Here is a 19,122-nt window from a genome sequence, read left to right on the forward strand (position 1 = left end):
GCACTGCAGGCAGAACCTTCCACAGAGCTCTGATGCAGCTGCTCTCACCTCTCCTCTGCTGCTTCAGCGGCCTCTGCTTTGTCCTCTTCTAGTTTCTGTAAGCGGCCATCTTTCTCCAACCTGCCATACAAGTCTAGGATCTCCAGCTCCAACACTCGGGTGATCTTTCTCTGAGCCTCATACCTGCCCTCTGCAGCCTGTAGCTGTCCACTGAAAGACAGGGCTGGGTTCAGAGCACGGGAGGGGCCCCACCCCACCCACACCTTTCCGGTTAGTCACCTCGCCTGGCTCTTGACATCCTCAAGGTATTTCTTCTGTTCTAGGAGAAGGTGGTCTTTCTTGGCCAAAAGAGATTCCAGTTCCAAAACTCGCCTCTGTGAGGCATCCAGCCTCTGATTCTGCTGGAGAAGGTGGCTTCTGTTTCTTTCTAGTTCTTTCCGGTATGCAGTTTTCATCATTTCTACTTCCTAGAAAAAGGTCTGGAGTCAGTACTCACAGACAAGTGTGCAATAACTACAAGAAGTGTCTTCAACAACACTCAGAGGCACGTAGTGCCCTGATCCAGCTAAGTGAGGACAACTTCCTGGCAAGTAGGGTGGCTGGGCATTTTTGATGTCTATCCCTAAGGAAACCATCTACAGCATCAAAGGACACGTTGTACAGCAGATACCTCAGTGTGTTTACGAAAGATGACCACTTTAGAAATAATGTCAGGGCTCTTTGAGAGAAAGCCATGTTCACTCTGTTTGCAGGGTACATATGGTACCAGTAGAAAAGACACAGAAGTGGACCACAGCCCTTAGGATCATGCCTGTCACAATGCCCTGAAGAAGCCATTTGCAATAAAATAAGCAATTTGTGCAGCTGTAGCTTCAGGTTAATGGCACTGTGGCCATCTGCCTTCTTTTTACTTTTTCTCCCTCTTCTAGCAGCTGAGATGGTGACACAAAGGGAGCACTATCTGCTGAGGAGAAGCGGCATTTTAGGCTGGATACCTGTCAAAGTTTGTAGGCCAAGTCATGCAGGTGGACCTCCTGCATAGGAAGTGTAGACTGATGAGCACCAAAAGGTGGAAAGGAAGCTTTCCTAACAATTGTTACTGTGTGCTTAGCACACAAATACCCGACTCCATACAAGGTTTTCAAAAAGAGCCTAAACTGTAAATTACAAGGAGGCGACCTTTCCAGAAGGCATTAAGCCTGAATGCTGACCAGTAATTCAGATGTTTCCAGAGTGTGGAAGGCAGAAATGGATGAAAACATTGCTTTCCCAGCTGTGCTGAACAGCTCCAGCTAACACAGCTGACTTCTGTAACAAAGGCAGCACAATTATCCTCCACAGCCACAGACCCCACCAGCTATAAATGTAATATGTTCATTGTGTGCACTGAGTGCGCCATGCTGGTTTCTTGTCACTATTCTTGAATAATACAGGTTAATAGCTGCTTATATAGTGTTTACCTTACTTTAGGCATGTACACATGACCTAGAGACAGTTACCAGTACAAGGGAGGATGTGCAAGGTTTCTGTTCCAACATAGGACCATCTTATGACAAACTAAGCATCTGGAAACTTGCAGGGCCCTAGAAGGAACCCTGAACAGCAGCAGTGACACCTGATCTTATTTTTAGATACTCACACAAGTAATTAAAGCAGCAAACTCTGACATCTCAAGTTACCCTCACAGCCTGCCCCTCTTTCATGGGCCTGAAGAACAGCAACCCAGCTCCCAACTCAAAAGCATATCTTGGCCTACTCAAGGCCCTCGCAGGCTAGTAACAAGTACCCCTCAAACCTAACAAGAAGGAAGATAGGATAGGAAGCATGCAGAAGGGTTTGAGAAAATTTTTTCTTACTGGGAGACACGCACTCACAGGAGGGGAACATCATACGAGTGGTCTATGAGGACTGAAACTATAGCACTTGGCACACCAGCATGGCTAGCTGGAGGACAAGGCAAACAGAGTAAGATGGCAGGGGGAAGGGTGCAAAGAGCCTGGCTTCCTCATGCTGGCCCCAAGCTGCCACTTTGATCAACTTGGAATTCACCTGCTTCATGACTTTCTGTCATGTAAAACAATAAAACTGTGAGATTATCCATTTTGTTTTGTGATGTACAACAGATAGCATCCCAGCCCACATGAGTAGACTTCCCAAATCATAACTGTGAAACAGTTCTGAGGAAGGAACATGGCCGCTGCCAGTCTTAGGGTCCAAATAACAGAAGCCATTATACCTATGCATCCTCTCTTTGGAGGCATCAAAAAGTTGTTTCAGTAGCAGCCAGGCATGATGGCAACACCTGTAATCCTAGTACCCGGGAGGTAGTGACAAGTGGATCTCTGTGAGTTCAAGGCCAGTCTTGTCTGAGATTTTCAAGGCAGCCAATACTACACAGGGGGAGCCTACCTCAAAAAAACATGGCTCAGCAAGCTCTTTAGGGGTGGATCCTTGGGTCTGCTCCCCATCTTCTCTTGAAACTCTTCTGCCTCCAGACTAATTCATAGATGGTCTCTATTAGTTTCACTTTTTGACATCCTCCAGAGTCTAAACTGGCTGCTGAGAAGAGCTGCTAGTTAAGAAGCAACTCTACCCTAAATTACATCTCCTGGGTTCTGAAACAATACTCTTCAGTTAGAGACCATGGGTGACATTTCATAGACCCTTGGCCCAAGGGTGCTAAAGGCACTTGATGGAGGAGCAGTATCAGGAGCACCAGAATACACCCTACTGAAATTCCAACCAAGTTCCTTTGCTAACACTGTCTGAGCTGACTGTACAGTGACATAAATGTCTGTCTCAGCACATTGCAAACACTAACTGGTCTTGGTGCTGACACCAGGACTAAACAAACTTCAGCAGAACTGGAGTCACAGGAAAAGAAAACAAAGCAGCATGGTGCCGGAGCATAGCAATACCATTGCTACTGAATGCTGTGCTAGACAGAGCTGGCTTTACCCTCCCTCCTCGTGCTTTTACAGCGTGATGGCCAATATTATCACCTTATGGATATAGAATCACTACGGAAATGAGCCTCTGGGACTGTCTATAAGAGATTATTAGACTAGTTAACTGAAGTGGTAGGACCAATCCTAAATATGGGCAGCACTATCCCACTGGCTGGGGTCCCAGAATGAATGAAAAGGAGAACATGAGCTGAACACCAAGCTCTCCCTGCTTCCTGACTGTAGATCATATGACCAGATGCCTCACACTCCTGACGTCATGTCTTCTCAAACAAGGTGGACTGTAACTGAGAGCCAATAAATTTTCCCTTGTTTCAGTTACTTTTGTCAGTCAGTATTGTCACAGATATGAGAATAGTAACTGACACTCATGTAGCCTGAACCCCCTGCAAAGCAGCTCTGCCAGGGCACATGCCTGCAGCATGTCTTCTCATGCACTTCGTAACACTGGGCCAGGCAGTATAGTTTTGTGTCTCTCAGTGCCCTGGCCACATACCTTGGTGGTGTCAGGATGCTTGCTCTGCAGCTGCTCCAAGTACAGCTCATTGACCTCCCCAAGCACCAGGAGCTGCCTATTCAAGAACTCCATCTGCTGCTGCACCGACTCACTATTGGAGAGCTGCCAGACAGAAATGAGAAAGTCCAAGTTTAGCATGGCAAAACTAGCCAACAGACAGTGACAACGACTATCAAGGAGCACAGTGGAATGCAGGGCCAAACAAACCATTCCCACTGAGTCCATGGCTAATGGGAAAGAAGGGACCCAAGGGCAGCAGAAACAAACTTGGGTTGCGCTCTGTGCAGAAGCAACACAGATTCATTTCAGTGCAGTAGCCCAAGAACACAGGAGCAGAGGCAGCTACAGGATACAGCCCCAGTGAACTAACATGTTTTTGAATACACAACACAGATTTCACTAAATCCCTTTGGGAAGTCACAGCTCAAAAGCCTTAACAAACTTCAAAAGCAGGGCATTAAAAAAGGGCCCCATGGGATGTGCCTGGCCACAGCTCAGTAGGCACTTTTGTTGTGAGGACCATCTACACTGGAGGGTATGCTGCATTTGGCAGTACCCATAGGACCTACCCATTCAGTGACAGGAACACCAACATCTCCAAATGTTTCTGGGTAGAATCACTCCCTGCCAGATCGCCAATACAGACATACACGTAATATATCTGTCTGCCCTGAAGCAAGAGTCAGCAGGTGGGTTGAAGTCTTACCTTCTGAGAAACCTGGCTGAGCAGCAGCTCGGTGTGGCACACCTTGTTGTTGGCCTTTTTCAGCTCCACCCGCAGCTCCGCAATCATGTTCCTGCAGTCCTCCAGCTTTGTCTACCAAAGAGGGTTGTCCGTGAAGTTATAAGAGAACCAACAGGTACAGCCACAGGCAGAGCTGGGACTGCTCTGCTCAACCACTCTCTTGTCCTTTTTTCCATCAATATCAGACTTTTCAACTTTAAAGGAGAGATTCTGAGTTTCTTACTACTTAAAATAAGGGGGGAAGGGATCACAAAGACCTGATCACTACAGACAGTTCCAAAATTGCAGAAATGTGGCCCAAATTTTTTACTCTTTTGAGGGGACCACAGTGACATCTGTGGGACATCATGGGAACTACTGATTAGTTGGTAAAGACAGTGGCACATGCCTGTGGATAATGCCACATCTTGACAAAGCTGGGCTTTTGGTGGCTTATGTGATAAGAAAAAAAGATAGAAAGAGAGAGAAAGAAAGAAAAAAGAGAGAGAAAGAGAGAAAGAGAAAGAGAGAAAGAAAGAAAAAGAGAGAGAAAGAGGAAAGAAAGAAAGAAAGAAAGAAAGAAAGAAAGAAAGAAAGAAAGAAAGAAAGAAAGAAAGAAAGAGAAAGAGAAAGGCAGGAGGGCAGGAAGGCAGGAAGGAAGGAAGGTAGGAAGGAAAAAACAGACTGGAGGAGGAAATGAAGGTGTCACTGTCTATGGATTCCAAGACTAAAACACTGTGTGGTGCCAACAGGGTCTTAACCTTGTCAATCATAGCTATTTAAAAGGGAAGTCTAAAGTATTTTGGATATAGGTGTGTTGTTTGCAAACAGCCACTTGATGCCAAGAGGAATCAACTTCACTGAGCATCCAGAACTACTTTAGGGCAGTGATTCTCAACGTGTGGGTCACAACCACCGGAAAACACATATTTCTGATAGTCTTAGGAACTCCAATCATGAATTTATTTTCATTGTTACTTCACAACTGTGATATGTGTTTTCCGATGGTCATGACCCACAGGTTGAAAACCACTGACTTAGAGCAACATTACGTTGCTTCTTTTGGCTCCAGGGTGCTGGGAACACTAAAGGAACAAAGAACCAAGAAAGCTGGGAACTTCTGTCAGCAGTGAGATCCATTCAACATGCAATGCACTTGTCATTTCAGAGAGCAAAACATCCATGTCTGGAGAGATGAATAAGGTGAGAGGACACAGCTGGTGCCTTCTCCTGCCACCGGCCTGATCCAGCAGCCAGTACCTGTAACTCCTGACTCTGGTTGTAGAACTCCTCCCGGTCATGCTGCAGCTGTCTGATCTGGCTGTGCAGTTGGGTCACCATGGTGTCACGCTGCTCCTGAAGCTGACTGTATCGGGCTTGTTCTCTCTGCAGACTCACCTTCCACATCTGGATGTCTTTCTCTTGTAACTTCAGCTGATCTTTCTAGCAAAGATAGAGACACCATCATTTTAGCTGAATGTCACTCAACACAGCCATGACACCCAGGCTTAACACATGTTAGCAACATTGACAATCACACACTGCCCTGGAATCCCAATAAACTCTTATAGGTCTGGTGCCTCTCTACTGACAAAAGTTTTCCAAACTCCACATCAGCACATGGAAAACCATGCTTCTGATACTTGCTGAAATCCTTGCCACCTACTGAGGAAGACCCTGAATACACACTGCTGTAGTCCCCTAAAATGATGGGCTCTAACTGAACAGCCACTGTACCAGGTACAGAGCAAATGCTCATCAATATGATTTAACACCACAGGGTACAACACAGACTGCTGCTATCACTTACTGTCTACCAAATAGGTAAAGAAGCATCAAAAAAAAAAAAAAAAAAAAAAAAAAAAAGGCTTAAGGTAAGTCAGGTGTAGTGGTGCACACCTTTAATCCTAGCACTCAAGACACAGAGGCAGAGGCAGGGGGGATCTCTGTAAGTTTGAGGCCAGCCTGGTCTACATAGTGAGTTCTTGTTCCAGGGCTAAATGGAAAGACCTAATCTCAAGCAAGCAAACAGACAACCCCCCACAAAAACAAACAAAAAACCCTAAAAGGTGTAAAGTAAACACCAACAACCAGGTGTGGTTGACATCAAACACCTTCAGTTCTGTGTCATGAAACAGCTTACCAGCAGGAAAAATAAAACTCCTTTGACCCTTTATATGCACAGGCAAAGCCAAGCAGTCACAAAAAGTCATCTGTTCTCATGGCTCTTGAGAGTTTGAGAGGGATTCTAGATCCAGCTGTGCACACCTGTACCTCCTGGGCTAAGTGGCCGGCCCTCGGGCCCCTTAGGGCAGAGCTGGGACTAACAAAGGCTGCACTCTTCTTTGGCAGCTGCTCTCTACGAGTGGGTGGACACCGTGACTGCTCACCATTGCTGCATTGTGCTCCTCCAGAGCGGCTGCTCGGATCACCTTGCGAAGGAGCCTTCTGTTCCTGAGTGCATGCTGCTGCCGCTTGAACCGTTCATACAGCAGCTGATTGTGCAGCAAAAGCAGCTGGTCTCGGAGGGTGCGGATCTCATCTGAGGGAGGAGAGCCTGATTTTAAAGCAGAGGGAAGGTGGCAGAAAGGCCTTTACACATAGCTCTATCAAGGCCTTCCCACATGTCTCACTTAAGAAACATCATTCTTGGGGTCTTGGAAGTGCTGCTGGGCAAGAATGGGGGCCTGCTTTGATATACAAAACCCATGTAAAAAGAGGCAACATCCTTGGGACTATGTTAGCCAGTTCCAGGCCAGTGAGTGACCCTGTATCCACACACGTGCACATTCAGCTCTGACACCTCCCAGTGTGTGAGTGCCAAGCACTGCCACGAAAGACGCTTCTATTTTCCTTCTCTTTAAAGCATCCAAAGGTGGTACCAGAGTGGGCTTCTGAGGCAAGAGACCTGACCATGGAGGTATTTCTGACCTCATTTCTCTCTGCCCCTGGTCCCTCACTGTTGTGTTTCCCAGGGAGACATCCTAGTTCTTTCCTACCAAGGGAATCTTTTCTAGGGAAACCTGGCACTCTCTTTTTCACGAAACTCCCAAGGTCACAGGACTTGCCTTAAACATACAAAACACTGCCTGCAAGACCTGGGATGCTCTCACCAAGCTGATAAGCTGACTAGAACAGGAACCAAAGGGAGTCCCTTCCTGAGGGCACACCCTTCAAGGACAGAAAGGAGATGAGTAGGTCTGGATGTGTGCTGAAGCAACGTTACCTCCAAAGTGGGTCCAGTCAACAGACTTGCTGGGTAAGGACAACCTAGGAAAAGATTTTGTAGTAAGTTACTGATCTGACCTGAAAAGTACGAATGTGGACTTCTTGTTGGTTTGTTGTTGTTTTAAGAAAGTCTCATGCAGCCCAGGCTGGCTTTGAACTTGTTATGCAGCCAAGGATGATGTTGAACTTCGGATCGTCCAACCTCCATCTCCCAAATGCTGAGACTACAGGCATGGGCTACCATGTCCCATATTATATGGTGCTGGGATCAAGCACTCTACCAACTGAGCTATATCCTCAGCCAAAAAATATAGACTTTTAACTATAGCAAGGTTGGCAATCATTCTTGTGGTCAAAATCTGCAGTGACTCAGGAAAACTTTCAAATTCCAAGTCTACACTGAGCTGGATGAGTCTCTTGGCTGGGAAGGGGGAGGCAGTTCACCATGCTTAACTAAGTCTCAACCCTAACGCTGAGCTTTCTGGCTTCATGACTGTGCCCCAGGATCTGCCCCCCAACCACCCTCTACAGGGAAACAGGAGTCCTACTTCCAACCCTCTACATGCAGATAGAGTCACTCTCCTTGGACAAGCTACTGTCAGATAAATACAAAATAAATGCAGGTCATTTACCTGACTCTGACTCTAATACATCAAATACCATTTTATAAGTGGAGTTTTAAATATTGTGATTCTCGTTATGGTATTAAATAGAAGAAAGGTAAAGACTAGCCAGGGGTGGTGATACATCCTTGAAATCTTAGCTCTTGGGAGACCTCAGGAGGAAAGTTATGAGTTCCAGACTAGCCTGGGATATTTAGTGAGACCCTGTCTCAAAACAAACAAACAAACAAACAAACAAACAAACAGAAGAGTAAACTAACATTTCCCAAGAACCAGTGGCAAAAGGGTCAAACTCAGCTTAGCCCGGTAATTCTTTCTCTTTCCATGGAATTCTCTGACAGGGTTTAAAAAACAAAAACAAAAAAAAGGAAGACTGAAAGCTGCCTCTACTCTTTAGCAACCATGTGTTTTGTGGGGCATCTGGCCTCCTGATCCTGTAGAGAATGCTGATAATCTCATCTCTCACCAATAGCACAAAAGAAAACAGAAAGCTCTGGCTTAAGAAGGACACACTGAAGTCAGTATTACTTAACTCTGAGCTATTATAACCTCAGTTTTAACATCTGCTTTTCAGAGAACAAATGTGCAAACATTCACTGGAGCATCCACACAGAACAGAGGCACAAAATGGCCTGTACTGAAAACTTATCTACATACAGACATCAGCCATCTCACAGAGCATCCAGGCACAAGTGCCTGTGCTCTAGACATGGAAAAGCAACAGAATACAAGGATGTCTAAGAAAACACGAGAGAACTGGCTGCCTTGGGTGCAGGTGGAAAAGGGTAGTAGTCCTGCTCTGCCCTCATGGTCCTATGCTGTGTGAAACCTTGGGCTAGTTAGAAACAACAACAGGGCCCAGGCTTACTTGCTCAGCTCCTTGCTGTGTGCATCTGCTCCCTGCTCTATCAGTCTGTCCAGTACTTCCATCGGGGAGGTAGAGGGCACACAGTCTTCCTCAGCGTTTCCTTTCACTTTCTTCAACAGTTCCTCAGTCTTCTTGCTGACAAAGTGACAGGCAGTCTTTGGCAAGGCCACCTCAAAGAGATGATCATATGGAGGAGGCTGCCCACTTCCAAAGCTCACTCCCCTCTGAGGTGGAATTTTGCAAGGGCTGGGAGTGAGGATACTGGTCTCCAGAGAAGACTGGCGATCTCTGTCCCCAGCGGGACTGGCATCAGCATTGCCAGAGGGTGGGTCTATGGGAGTAAAAGCTTGCTTTGGTGTGTCAGGCCCATGCTTGTCCATGGAGGAGTGCAAAGGCTCAGGGTTCACACTGGAGCCCTGAGTCCCAGAGGCTGCCGAATGAGTCTTCCGATGAGAACCCAAGAGACTGTCTCGGTAGAAGGGAGAGTCAAAGCCTCCTCGAGGAACTACAGGATCCGCCTCTGTAGTGGTGATCTCAGAAAGCTCTTTAGATATCGCAGCTGCAATGTGGGTCAGAAAACAAGGGAATCCTGTAAACACTGAACCAAGCAAATGGGCTTGGGTTTACGTTCTATAGGGGAAGGAAAGCTGGCAATCCTTTCCCTGTACATGCTGAAACAAACACCAACTTTCACCCCAACACAAGAAGTCACGCAAGCCTGAGTTAGAACCCTAGAGCCCAGTTCTGAGACAGAAGGGGGATACTTTTATTACCCTGAAGCACCCCACCCGTTACCTTCTTCCTTATCCTTCTCAATACTGTCTTCCTCAGAAGCCAGGTCACCTAAGAAATATGGGAGATTCCTCAGAGTAACAGAACCTTTGCTTCCAGGTAGATCCTCTGCAGAGAGACAGAAACAATTCAGGTCAAACTGGCCAACCCTTGCAATCACAAAGCCGCAACCACTGCACACACATCTACATTTCTTCAAGATAAGCAGAGAAAGCTTATGTGTCATTTACAAAGGTTCCAACCTCAAGTGCAACCTCATAGAAAGCATAATTCTCAGGCCATAATATCTCTAGTAATAGATAAAATCACCCAGTTTGACCTGCTCAAAGCAGATGCAGATACGTTAGGCAGTAGTTTGACAGCTTTCTAATACTGGTGTTTCGTACCTCTTGGAGAAAGCATCAGTTTTATTCCAATGCACCCTTCCTCCACCTAGCTTAGCTTTTAAACTATAGAGTTCAATGCAAAGAGACAAGCAAGGTCCATCATTACCCAGGGAGTTTACCTAGTCCTCGGTCATTCAGAAGATAATGCTGTCTCTGAAGGTAAGGCCTTGAGGAATCTGTTCTTTCTTCCTGAAAATGGATACACACAGTGAAAATGCTGGGGCATGTTCTGTGGCAAACAGTAATGGAAATTTAAAGGTTAGTCCTGTGAACTGCTGGACTTCAGGATCCCCTTAGAATCTTAAAAAATGTAAAGAATTAAAGCTGGAAATGGCTCAGTGGTTATGAGCACTGGCTACTCTTCCAGAGGAGCCAGGTTTGATTCCCAGGACCCACATGGCAGCTCACAACCATCTATAACTGCCTGAGTGATATATAAAAGTATCTGTTGCTTCCTTCTGGCTTCTGTGGGCAAACAAACACTTATACACATAAAATAAATATATATGTTAAGAGATTCTATTTGTACCATTAAATCTACCAAAAATGTTGAATTTGAAATTAAAATAGAAATTAAAGGAAACTTATTAATTTAAAGATAATACACCTGTCATGTTAATGCAAGTAGCATACTTTTATGAAAAACCTGTATTTTCTAAAACAATAATTACTTAGAATTGCTACATTTTTTCAATCTCTTTTAATAATTTTGTTTAATTTACATTCTACTCTTGTTTTTGTGTGTTACTTTGGCTGAAACATAAGAAAATCAGGGTCCTTACAGATATGTAATAATAAAGTTTATATATTTATATATATTTATATAAACTTTCTATATAAATATATACATTTATATATATTTTATGTATATATATATAAATATTATATCTGTTTATGAACATAGTTATAGTATGGAACCTGAAAACAATCTCTTCATACTGTGCATTTACTCTCTGTGAGCACATATGTGTGCAGAAGCAAAAGGATGTCAGTGTCCTGCACTATCGCCCTCTGCTGTATTCTGTGGAGACAGGGTCTCTCACCTAACCTGGAGCTTAGATGGTAGCCAGCAAGCCCTAGCGATCCTCCTGCCTCCAACAGCAGAGCTTGGGGATACAGGCCTGCTCAGTAATACCTGGCTTTTTTACATGGGTGCTGGACCTGAGCTGCTTGCACAATTAGCATTGATGGCAAGCATAAGACTTTTTGTTTTTGTGGTTTTTGTTTTGTTTTGTTTTTGGAGAGAGGGTCTCTCTCTCTCTGTGTAGTTCTGGCTGTCCTGGAACTCACTCTGTAGACAAGGTTGTCCTTGAACTCAAAGATCCACCTGCCTCTGCCTCCCAAGTGCTGGGATTAAAGGTGTATACCACCATGCCCAGCCATGTTTTGTTTGTTTATTGGAGACAGGGTCTCACTATGTAACAGAAGATGACCTTGCTACATAGACCAGGCTGGCCTCAAACCCACAGAGATCTATCTGCCTCTGTCTTCCAAGTGCTACAGCTAAAGGCTTGCACCACCATGCCAGGCCCTAGGCACAAGCCTTTTGTTGTTGTTTTTTTTTTTGTTTTGTTTTGTTTTTTTAGAAACAGGGTTTCTCTGTGTATTCCTGGCTGTCCTGGAACTCACTCTGCAGATCAGACTTACTTCAAATAGGCACAAACTTTTTAATGACCTATTTTCACTTGCAAGTTGTATTTATTATTGGCTATAGATATTGTCAGCTGTTTATCCTGAAGTGACAGTTGTTTCATCATTTAAGAAACTTATCACAGGTAGGGGAAGAAGAAAATATGAACAAAATACAAGTATGCAAATGTTACAATGAAATCCATTAGCCTGTACTGAAAAAGTAAATTAAAAAGAAATTTCCTGCTAAATATTCAGGTCTGACTAAACCATCTGTCAGTCACTTGTTTTTCAGGTAAACCATGTCCCATAGGAAAAAAGCAGATAGTTCAGCTCCGACTCAAACAGCTAGAAGGCAGAACTCCTCTCATCCTGCAATGTGCAATAAAACATGCTTTGAGTAAGTTTCTTATTTTGCTCATTTGTCTGGTTTTTTTGAGACAGAATCTCACTCTATCTATACTGGCCTTAAATTCTTAATCCTCCTGCCTCAGCCTCTGGAGCTTGGATTATACATGTGCCACAATACCCAGCTACATTCCTCATGAGTATGTACATAACTTCAAGGTCCAGATTTAAGAAAAGCTCATCATTTCTGCTTCCTCATGTAGAAGCATGCTTCTCCCCTCCCCTTTCCTCTATCTAAGCTAAAAAACACGTTAGGGACAATACAATACCTCGAGAGTCTGGTGCTAAGTATCTTACTACTGTCTGTACTGTCAATGCCATGAGAAGGACACACAGCAGTTAAGTTGATTTGAAAGCTGATCTAATCCACTGAGGGTCCTGGAGTTGGCAGGCCACAGCTTTCAGTTATTATGATTCAATTCCATCCCATTTGTGTCAGGATTGTACCTGGTATAAGTAGGCTTCACAAGGTGAATGTGTGGACACTGGCATCTCTGGCCTGACACTCACCTTCCTGGAGGGTGTGGCTGAGGCCTGGGAGGTGGGACCATGCACACAGTCATCTGGGGGACAGGGTGGGGCTGGAGGAGGAGAGGTTGCTGGGGTTCCTGAAGGAGTTCCTTTTCCACCTGCTCAGAGACAAGGACAATACATAGCAAGGCTGAGCCAAACATCAGAAAAGCTGTCATTACTTTAACACTGTTGTCACTACAAATATAGTGGTCCAGTTAATGCCTCAGGATCCAGATCAGCCTCAGTGTCTGTCTGTCTCTTTATTTTACTCATTTTGAAAAGGTCAGAAATTTATATTAAATTTCAAAAACAAGTTTATTACTGTCAAATGGCCCCCAAATTCACTATGAGTGCCTCTGTCACAAAACATAGGCCTAAACCTACCAATCAAATCTAACTAAGACACACATACCAGGGGTACCAAAGGCTTTACTGTAGGGGTGTGACAAATCAGGTGGGACATTTCCAGGAGACGTAGGAGGAGTGGTCATACCACAGACCACAGATGGGCTCCAGAGAGTAGCCTAGAAGTCAATAAAGAATAGCATCAGCAAGTGAGACTGAGGCCTGCACAAGGTTTCTAGACAATGTTCAATTTAGATGCAGCCTTTTCAACTACAAGGAGCATGTTGTGAAATCTCTACCACATTTCAAGTATCTGGACTCCAAGGTGCCACCCACGTGTCAACAGTGGCTTTCTCTTTTCTCTGCTCCTATCAAGCGCCCTCCTGAAACTCACACTATGCATTTTTCCCATTACATTCTAAATCCTGCCCAAAGGCCCAGCTTCACCAGGAGGCAGAGGAGAGCAGGCTCACTGAGTGGCACCATACTTGCAGCGGCTCAGGTAACAGCCGTGTTGATGGGGAACTCAGACTCTGAGGTAGCTGCCCAGGTGGACTCAGCATCAGCCGAGAGGTGGAGGAAGGGGTGGAAGTAGCACACCCTGCAATGAAAGGAAAGGAAGCAGGGGTGAGTATGGGGTGTCAGGTCATTATGATAAACAACCACAATCCTCTAGGCCTTCTGATAACACTGAACTCTCTACTTAAAACCCCTCAGGAGCTTGGGCATCCCTGGGAACAAACTAACATTTAAAGATTCTTGTAGGGCTGTTTGTTTTTGTTTTGCTTTTGAGACAGGGTTTCACTGTGTAGTCCTGACTGCCCTAGAACTGGCTACACAGATCAAGTTGACCTTGAACTCAGAGATTCACTGCCTCTGCCTTCTGAGTGTTCAGATTAAAAGCATGCACCACCACATCCAGCTTTTAAAGATTCTTTAAATGCCTTTTGGAAGTTAAAATTCAGGCAGGTGTGACTCTAACTGTGCATCAGGATAATTAAAAAGGCACACCATTTCTGACAGCCTGATATGCAGCTTCCATCCCAGCTAAAGCCAAGATCTGCTGTGAATCCAGACTCTCAGACTATCTCAGTCTTCCTGTAGGGCCCCACTGGATGCACTGATAAGACTGAGTCTGTTATAACACAGGGACCAGCTGTAAGTACTTGGACCCTTACTGTGTTATATGTTCAGGACTATTCTAGGGATTTGCTATGTTATTAGATAAGAAATTAAGAACAGTTAAGCTTGAAAAATAGAAAACAATCTCAGAAAATTGGGAATAGCACTACCTCAAGATCCAGCTATACCCAGTATATACTCCTGGGCATATACCCAAAAGATGCCCCACCATTCAATAAGGACATTTGCTTAACTATGTTCACAGCAGCTTTATTTCACAGAATCTGGAAACAACCTAGATGTCCCTCAACAGAGGAATGGATACAGAAATTGTGGCATATCTACAAAATGGAATAAACAAAGAAATCATGAAATTTGCAGACAAATGGATGGAACTATAAGAGATCATCCTGAGTGAGGTAACCCAGAAACAGAAAGACAGGCATGGTATACATTCACTAATAAGCAGATATTAGTCATATAATATAGGACAGCCATCTACAGACCTAAAGAAGCTAAACACTAAGGAAGACCTTAGGGAAGATGCTTAAATCTCATGCAGAATGTCAAACAGGATAGACACAAGAAGTGGTGGAAAAGAGGAAACAGGATGGGAGTCTTCTATAGAGGGTCCTCTGAAAGGATTTACCCAACAGGGGATCAAAGCAGATACTGAGACTCAGAGCCAAACTTTGGGCAAAGTGCAGGAAGTCTTATGGAGGAAGAGAGGGGTGGGATTAGAGGGACATGGAGGGGACAGGGGCCCCACAAGGAGACCAACAAAACTAAAAGATCTGAGCCCAGGGGGTCCTGCAGAGACTGATGCACCAATGGAGGACCATGCATGGAGAAGACCTAGACCCCTTGCTCAGATGTGGCCAATTAGCAGATCAGTCTCTATGTGGATCTCTGAAGGAAGGGGATTAGGGGCTGCCTCTATCATGAACTCAGTTGACTGCTCTTTGATCACTCTCCCCTGATGATGCAGCCTTGCCAGGCAATGGAGGAAGAGGATCCAGGCAGTCCTGATGAGACTTAACAAGCTATGGAAAGATGGCAATAGTAGAGAACCCCCCCTTTCAGTGGACTAGGGGAAGGGGCTAGGGGAAGAGGGAGGGTGGGACTAGAGGAGTTGAGGGAGGGGGCTTCAATCAGGATATATAATGAGTAAATTGTGAAAGAAAAAATTTTAAAAATAGAAAATAATTAAAAATGGAAGAAAACTCTAATTTAAAATATTTTAGGAAAAGCCCATAGGCAGTAAAAGAAGTCTTACTCTAGGAATAGCACCAAAAGTTAGCAAAATTAAAAATAATGCTTTCCAGAGATTAAGGTACAAACAAAAATGGTCAAAGTTGCTTTTTACCATAGCTATTCTGTGTGTCCACATAAGGGCTGGTGGTGACATCAGCTGAACGGTGAGGGAAGCAGGCAGAGAGCTGGTGAGACACAGAATAGCCATCTTCATACGAGGCTTCTGTAGGGTCCAGAGAGATTTTGGCACACTCTATTACAACATCATGAGTTTCTAATGTCTTCCACCTAGAAAGGGCAACACAAGTCAAGATAGGCACACACTAATTCATTTAACCACATCAGTTAAATCAAGAGGCCAACTCAGTGCTGGCCACTGGACTGTCATTAGCAAAGAATGAGGCACAGCCATGTCAACCCAGGTAGGAAACATCACTAGTACAACTAGCCACCCATCTAACAAGCCACTTCCCCTAGTTAAAATGGTTTCATCAACTTAATAGAAACTAGTTTGAAAGGAAAAAAAAAATGACCAACAAAGACAAAGACTAGCCTCTTAAACTACACAGATGGTTCTTGGGGATATCTTCTTTGAAACGAAATTAGGGAATGGGAGAAGCTGGAAAGTACCAATGAGCTGGGATGACTTAAGGTTGCCAACCAAAGCCTAAGGGCTCAAAGATATCCCTGAACTAGGCATACTGTGTGACCAATTAGGACTAGAGGATATGTAAAGTGCTGTTAAGAGTTCCTGCTGTGTGAGCCTCTAGCCCACCTCCAATTAATCCTACAGAAACACAGAAGACAGTGCTGAACCACAAAGCCTGGCTTTGTCAGAAATAAGGCCATCACAGGGAGCTGTCCTCTAGCAGATGTCAGCACAAGTTGTGAGCAGCAGGTGGCTGCCAGGGCTATGGAAAACTTTACTGTGGTTACAACTGTTGTCAAAACTTAACAAAACTTACAGCTGGGCACAGTGGTGCACACCTGCAATTCCAGCATTCATGAAAGCAAAGGCAGGTGGATTGCTGTGAGTTCGAGGCCAACCTGTCAAGGCCAGTCTACAAAGGATATACAGAGAAACCCTGTCTCAAAACAAACAAACAAAAAACTTAACAAAACTAATTTTATTGTATGTAAACCATACACCTCACTAAAGTCAATTTTAAAAATCATGCCTTCAAATACTCATCTTTTTTTTTATTTTTTTATTTTTTATTTTTTTTGAGACAGGGTCTCACTCCATGGTCCTGGCTCCTGAAACTCACTCTGTAGCCCAGGCTGTCCTTGAATTTATGGCAATCCCAAGTGCTAGGATGCACCCAACTAGAATATAATCTCTTTTTAAAAGATTTATTTTTCATTTAATTTATTTGGGGTCAGGGGAATGCCACAGGAGATTACTGTAGAAGTTAGTTCTTTCCTTTCATCATGTAAATCCTAGGGATTGAACCGGCTTAGCAGCAGGCACCTTAAAAACTAATGAGCCAACTCATTACTCTAGACTATCTTAAGTGAGAAAAAACTACGAAAGTGTTCTGATAAGTGCCCACAAATAGACTGTTAAGTATTGACATTCAAAGAACTAGATGGGCTGGGAAATAACTCTGCAGGTAAAAAAGCATTTATCTCACAATTAAACCTGGTCCCTGGTATCCATAAAAAGCCAGATATGGTGTAATCCCAGTATTCCTTCAGCAAAATGGGAGACAGAGACAGGAGCATCAGCCAAAAGCTCCAGGACCAGTACACTGACTGCAGTGACAAAAACAGAGACCCTGCCTCAAAACAAAGAGAACTGACCCCTGAAAAGTTGTCCTCTGACCCCACATATAGATGCTTCCCATTCCCAAACACACAAACTAGAGGCTTGTCTGTAGCTTGCCCAACAAGATCTGTGTTTACTCTCCAGCACCACAAAAACCTGGAGTTACAGGTAATATTCATTTCTTCTTTTATCTCTCTGGGTCTGACAAATATTCTACAAATGGCCCCAAATCAGCAAAACACTTAGCTTGTGCACACTACCCAAGCATAAACTTGCTTGTAGGACACAAAGCTTTATTGTCTATGGCTCTAAGTTCATGGTCATTCTGACAGGACTCTGTCCTGTCTTCTGTCCATGTTTAGGGGGAGGAGGACAACAGCACTGAGAGCACTGTGTGGGTTCTTCTAACAACACATGCCCTACACACACAGGTCATGCCCTACAGAATGACTGTTCATTCTCACATGTTGAAAATATTATGTTAAATAAAAGGAGAGGTGTGCAGGGACGACCAGAGCACAAGGCAGCTTCCCTGGGTGGCAAGTGTTTCAAGCCCTGTCCCTTGCATTCAGGATGCTGTAGGCATGTGTATGGGGCTCCTCTTTCCACACCTCAGCATGACTAGACAGTGATTAAGTGAGAAGAGAGTCAAGACACATATATGCACAAGATTAATCTTAGTAAAAGAAGTAACATTCTGTTAAGAAGACGAAGATGAAAACAAAGAAGAGGAGGAAATACATGGCTGGCAAGATGACTTAGCAGGTAGCTATCTGCTTCCAATCCTGACTGCCCAAGTTCAAATCCTGGAGCCCACCTACATGACAGAAGGGGAAAACGATTCCAGTAAGCTGTCCTCTGACCTACACACACACACACACACACACACACACACACGGCTCATACATGCATCGTGCACAATATGTAAATAAACATAAAAGGATTATATTGGATGTTGTATTTATTTTTGCAGTGCTGGGGGCTGAACTCTGAATATTACACATACTAGAAAAGCATCCAGCTAAATAAGTTATTTTGTAGTAGTAGAGTGCACCTGAAAAAGTCAGAGAATAACTTGTGGGGGTTCGTTCTCTCCTTCCACCATGTGGCTTCAGGTCCTCCAGCTTGGCAGCAGATGCTTTTTAGCCAATGAGCTATCTCACTGGCTCTAAACGTTTTATTTAAGATCAAGTAAAATATACACTGTATTTCCTTGATACTTAAGTAGACACACACAAAAAAAAAATATTTGTTTTTACTTTTTGTGAGACAGGGTTTCTCTGTGTAGCCCTGGCTGCCCTGGAACTCACTCTGTAGAACAGGCTGACCTTGAACTCAGAGATCTATCTGCCTCTGTCTCTGTGCGGAGAGCAAAGGTATTCACTACCATTCCTGGCTTAAATAGGCTGTTTATATTTGAATGAAATTGCAAACTAAAATATTAACAGTTTCACATTTGTTTGTTATCCCTTCTCTCACTCCCACGTAAAACATATATATGTTGTATACCTGATGTCATCTCAGAGTAACTGAAATATGGTAGCTTACAGTCCCTGCAGCCTATGGTCCCACTGCCAGGAAAGATGGAGGCGGGAACCTGAGACAGCAAGGCCCACCTATACTATATGAGGAGACCTTGTCTCAGAAAGCAAAAACAAGTCAGTGCCATGCTACAGGTGCCTTGTGCTATTCTCTTTGACAACTACTCTGGCTACTGCCTCCAGCTCTGCTTGCTGAATTGCTTCCCCAACTCTTCAAAGCCCAAAAGATACACTTTATGATTCTCATTCATCAACTTGCTCTGTAGTCCAGGATCACTGTTGCCCATCCTTTCTCTCCTCTTCAAGTTAACAGTTTTCATTTTTTTCCCCAAATTTGATTTACCATTTATTTATTTATCTATCTATCTATTTATTTATTTACTTATTTATGTAGTTAGTTAGTTAGTTAGTTAGTTAGTTAGTTAGTTAGTTAGTTAG

General features: G+C 44.1%; 1 protein-coding gene across 9 annotated transcripts in view; it reads right to left on the minus strand.

Annotated features, from left to right (window-relative positions):
• Window positions 1-19,122, minus strand: part of Tsc1 (TSC complex subunit 1) — a 50,418-nt gene that overhangs the window by 5,171 nt on the left and 26,125 nt on the right. For 3 of the 9 annotated variants that reach the window (XM_055600039.1, XM_055600040.1, XM_055600041.1), the window contains exons 9-22: window positions 15,488-15,663; window positions 13,473-13,600; window positions 13,067-13,178; window positions 12,652-12,773; window positions 10,224-10,293; window positions 9,722-9,826; window positions 8,927-9,485; window positions 7,434-7,477; window positions 6,598-6,764; window positions 5,468-5,650; window positions 4,190-4,300; window positions 3,463-3,585; window positions 280-467; window positions 49-210 (exon numbers count right to left, since the gene is read on the minus strand). In XM_055600039.1, coding sequence (XP_055456014.1) covers window positions 49-210; window positions 280-467; window positions 3,463-3,585; window positions 4,190-4,300; window positions 5,468-5,650; window positions 6,598-6,764; window positions 7,434-7,477; window positions 8,927-9,485; window positions 9,722-9,826; window positions 10,224-10,293; window positions 12,652-12,773; window positions 13,067-13,178; window positions 13,473-13,600; window positions 15,488-15,663 — 2,250 coding nt within the window. The remainder of the gene's footprint in view (window positions 1-48; window positions 211-279; window positions 468-3,462; window positions 3,586-4,189; window positions 4,301-5,467; window positions 5,651-6,597; window positions 6,765-7,433; window positions 7,478-8,926; window positions 9,486-9,721; window positions 9,827-10,223; window positions 10,294-12,651; window positions 12,774-13,066; window positions 13,179-13,472; window positions 13,601-15,487; window positions 15,664-19,122) is intronic. The other 6 variants (XM_055600044.1, XM_055600046.1, XM_055600042.1 and 3 more) reach the window with 6 other exon arrangements.

This window comes from Psammomys obesus, unplaced genomic scaffold, assembly GCF_907164565.1.
Source record: "Psammomys obesus unplaced genomic scaffold, mPsaObe1.curated_primary_1811, whole genome shotgun sequence".
In the NCBI taxonomy this organism is placed as follows: Eukaryota; Metazoa; Chordata; class Mammalia; order Rodentia; family Muridae; genus Psammomys; species Psammomys obesus.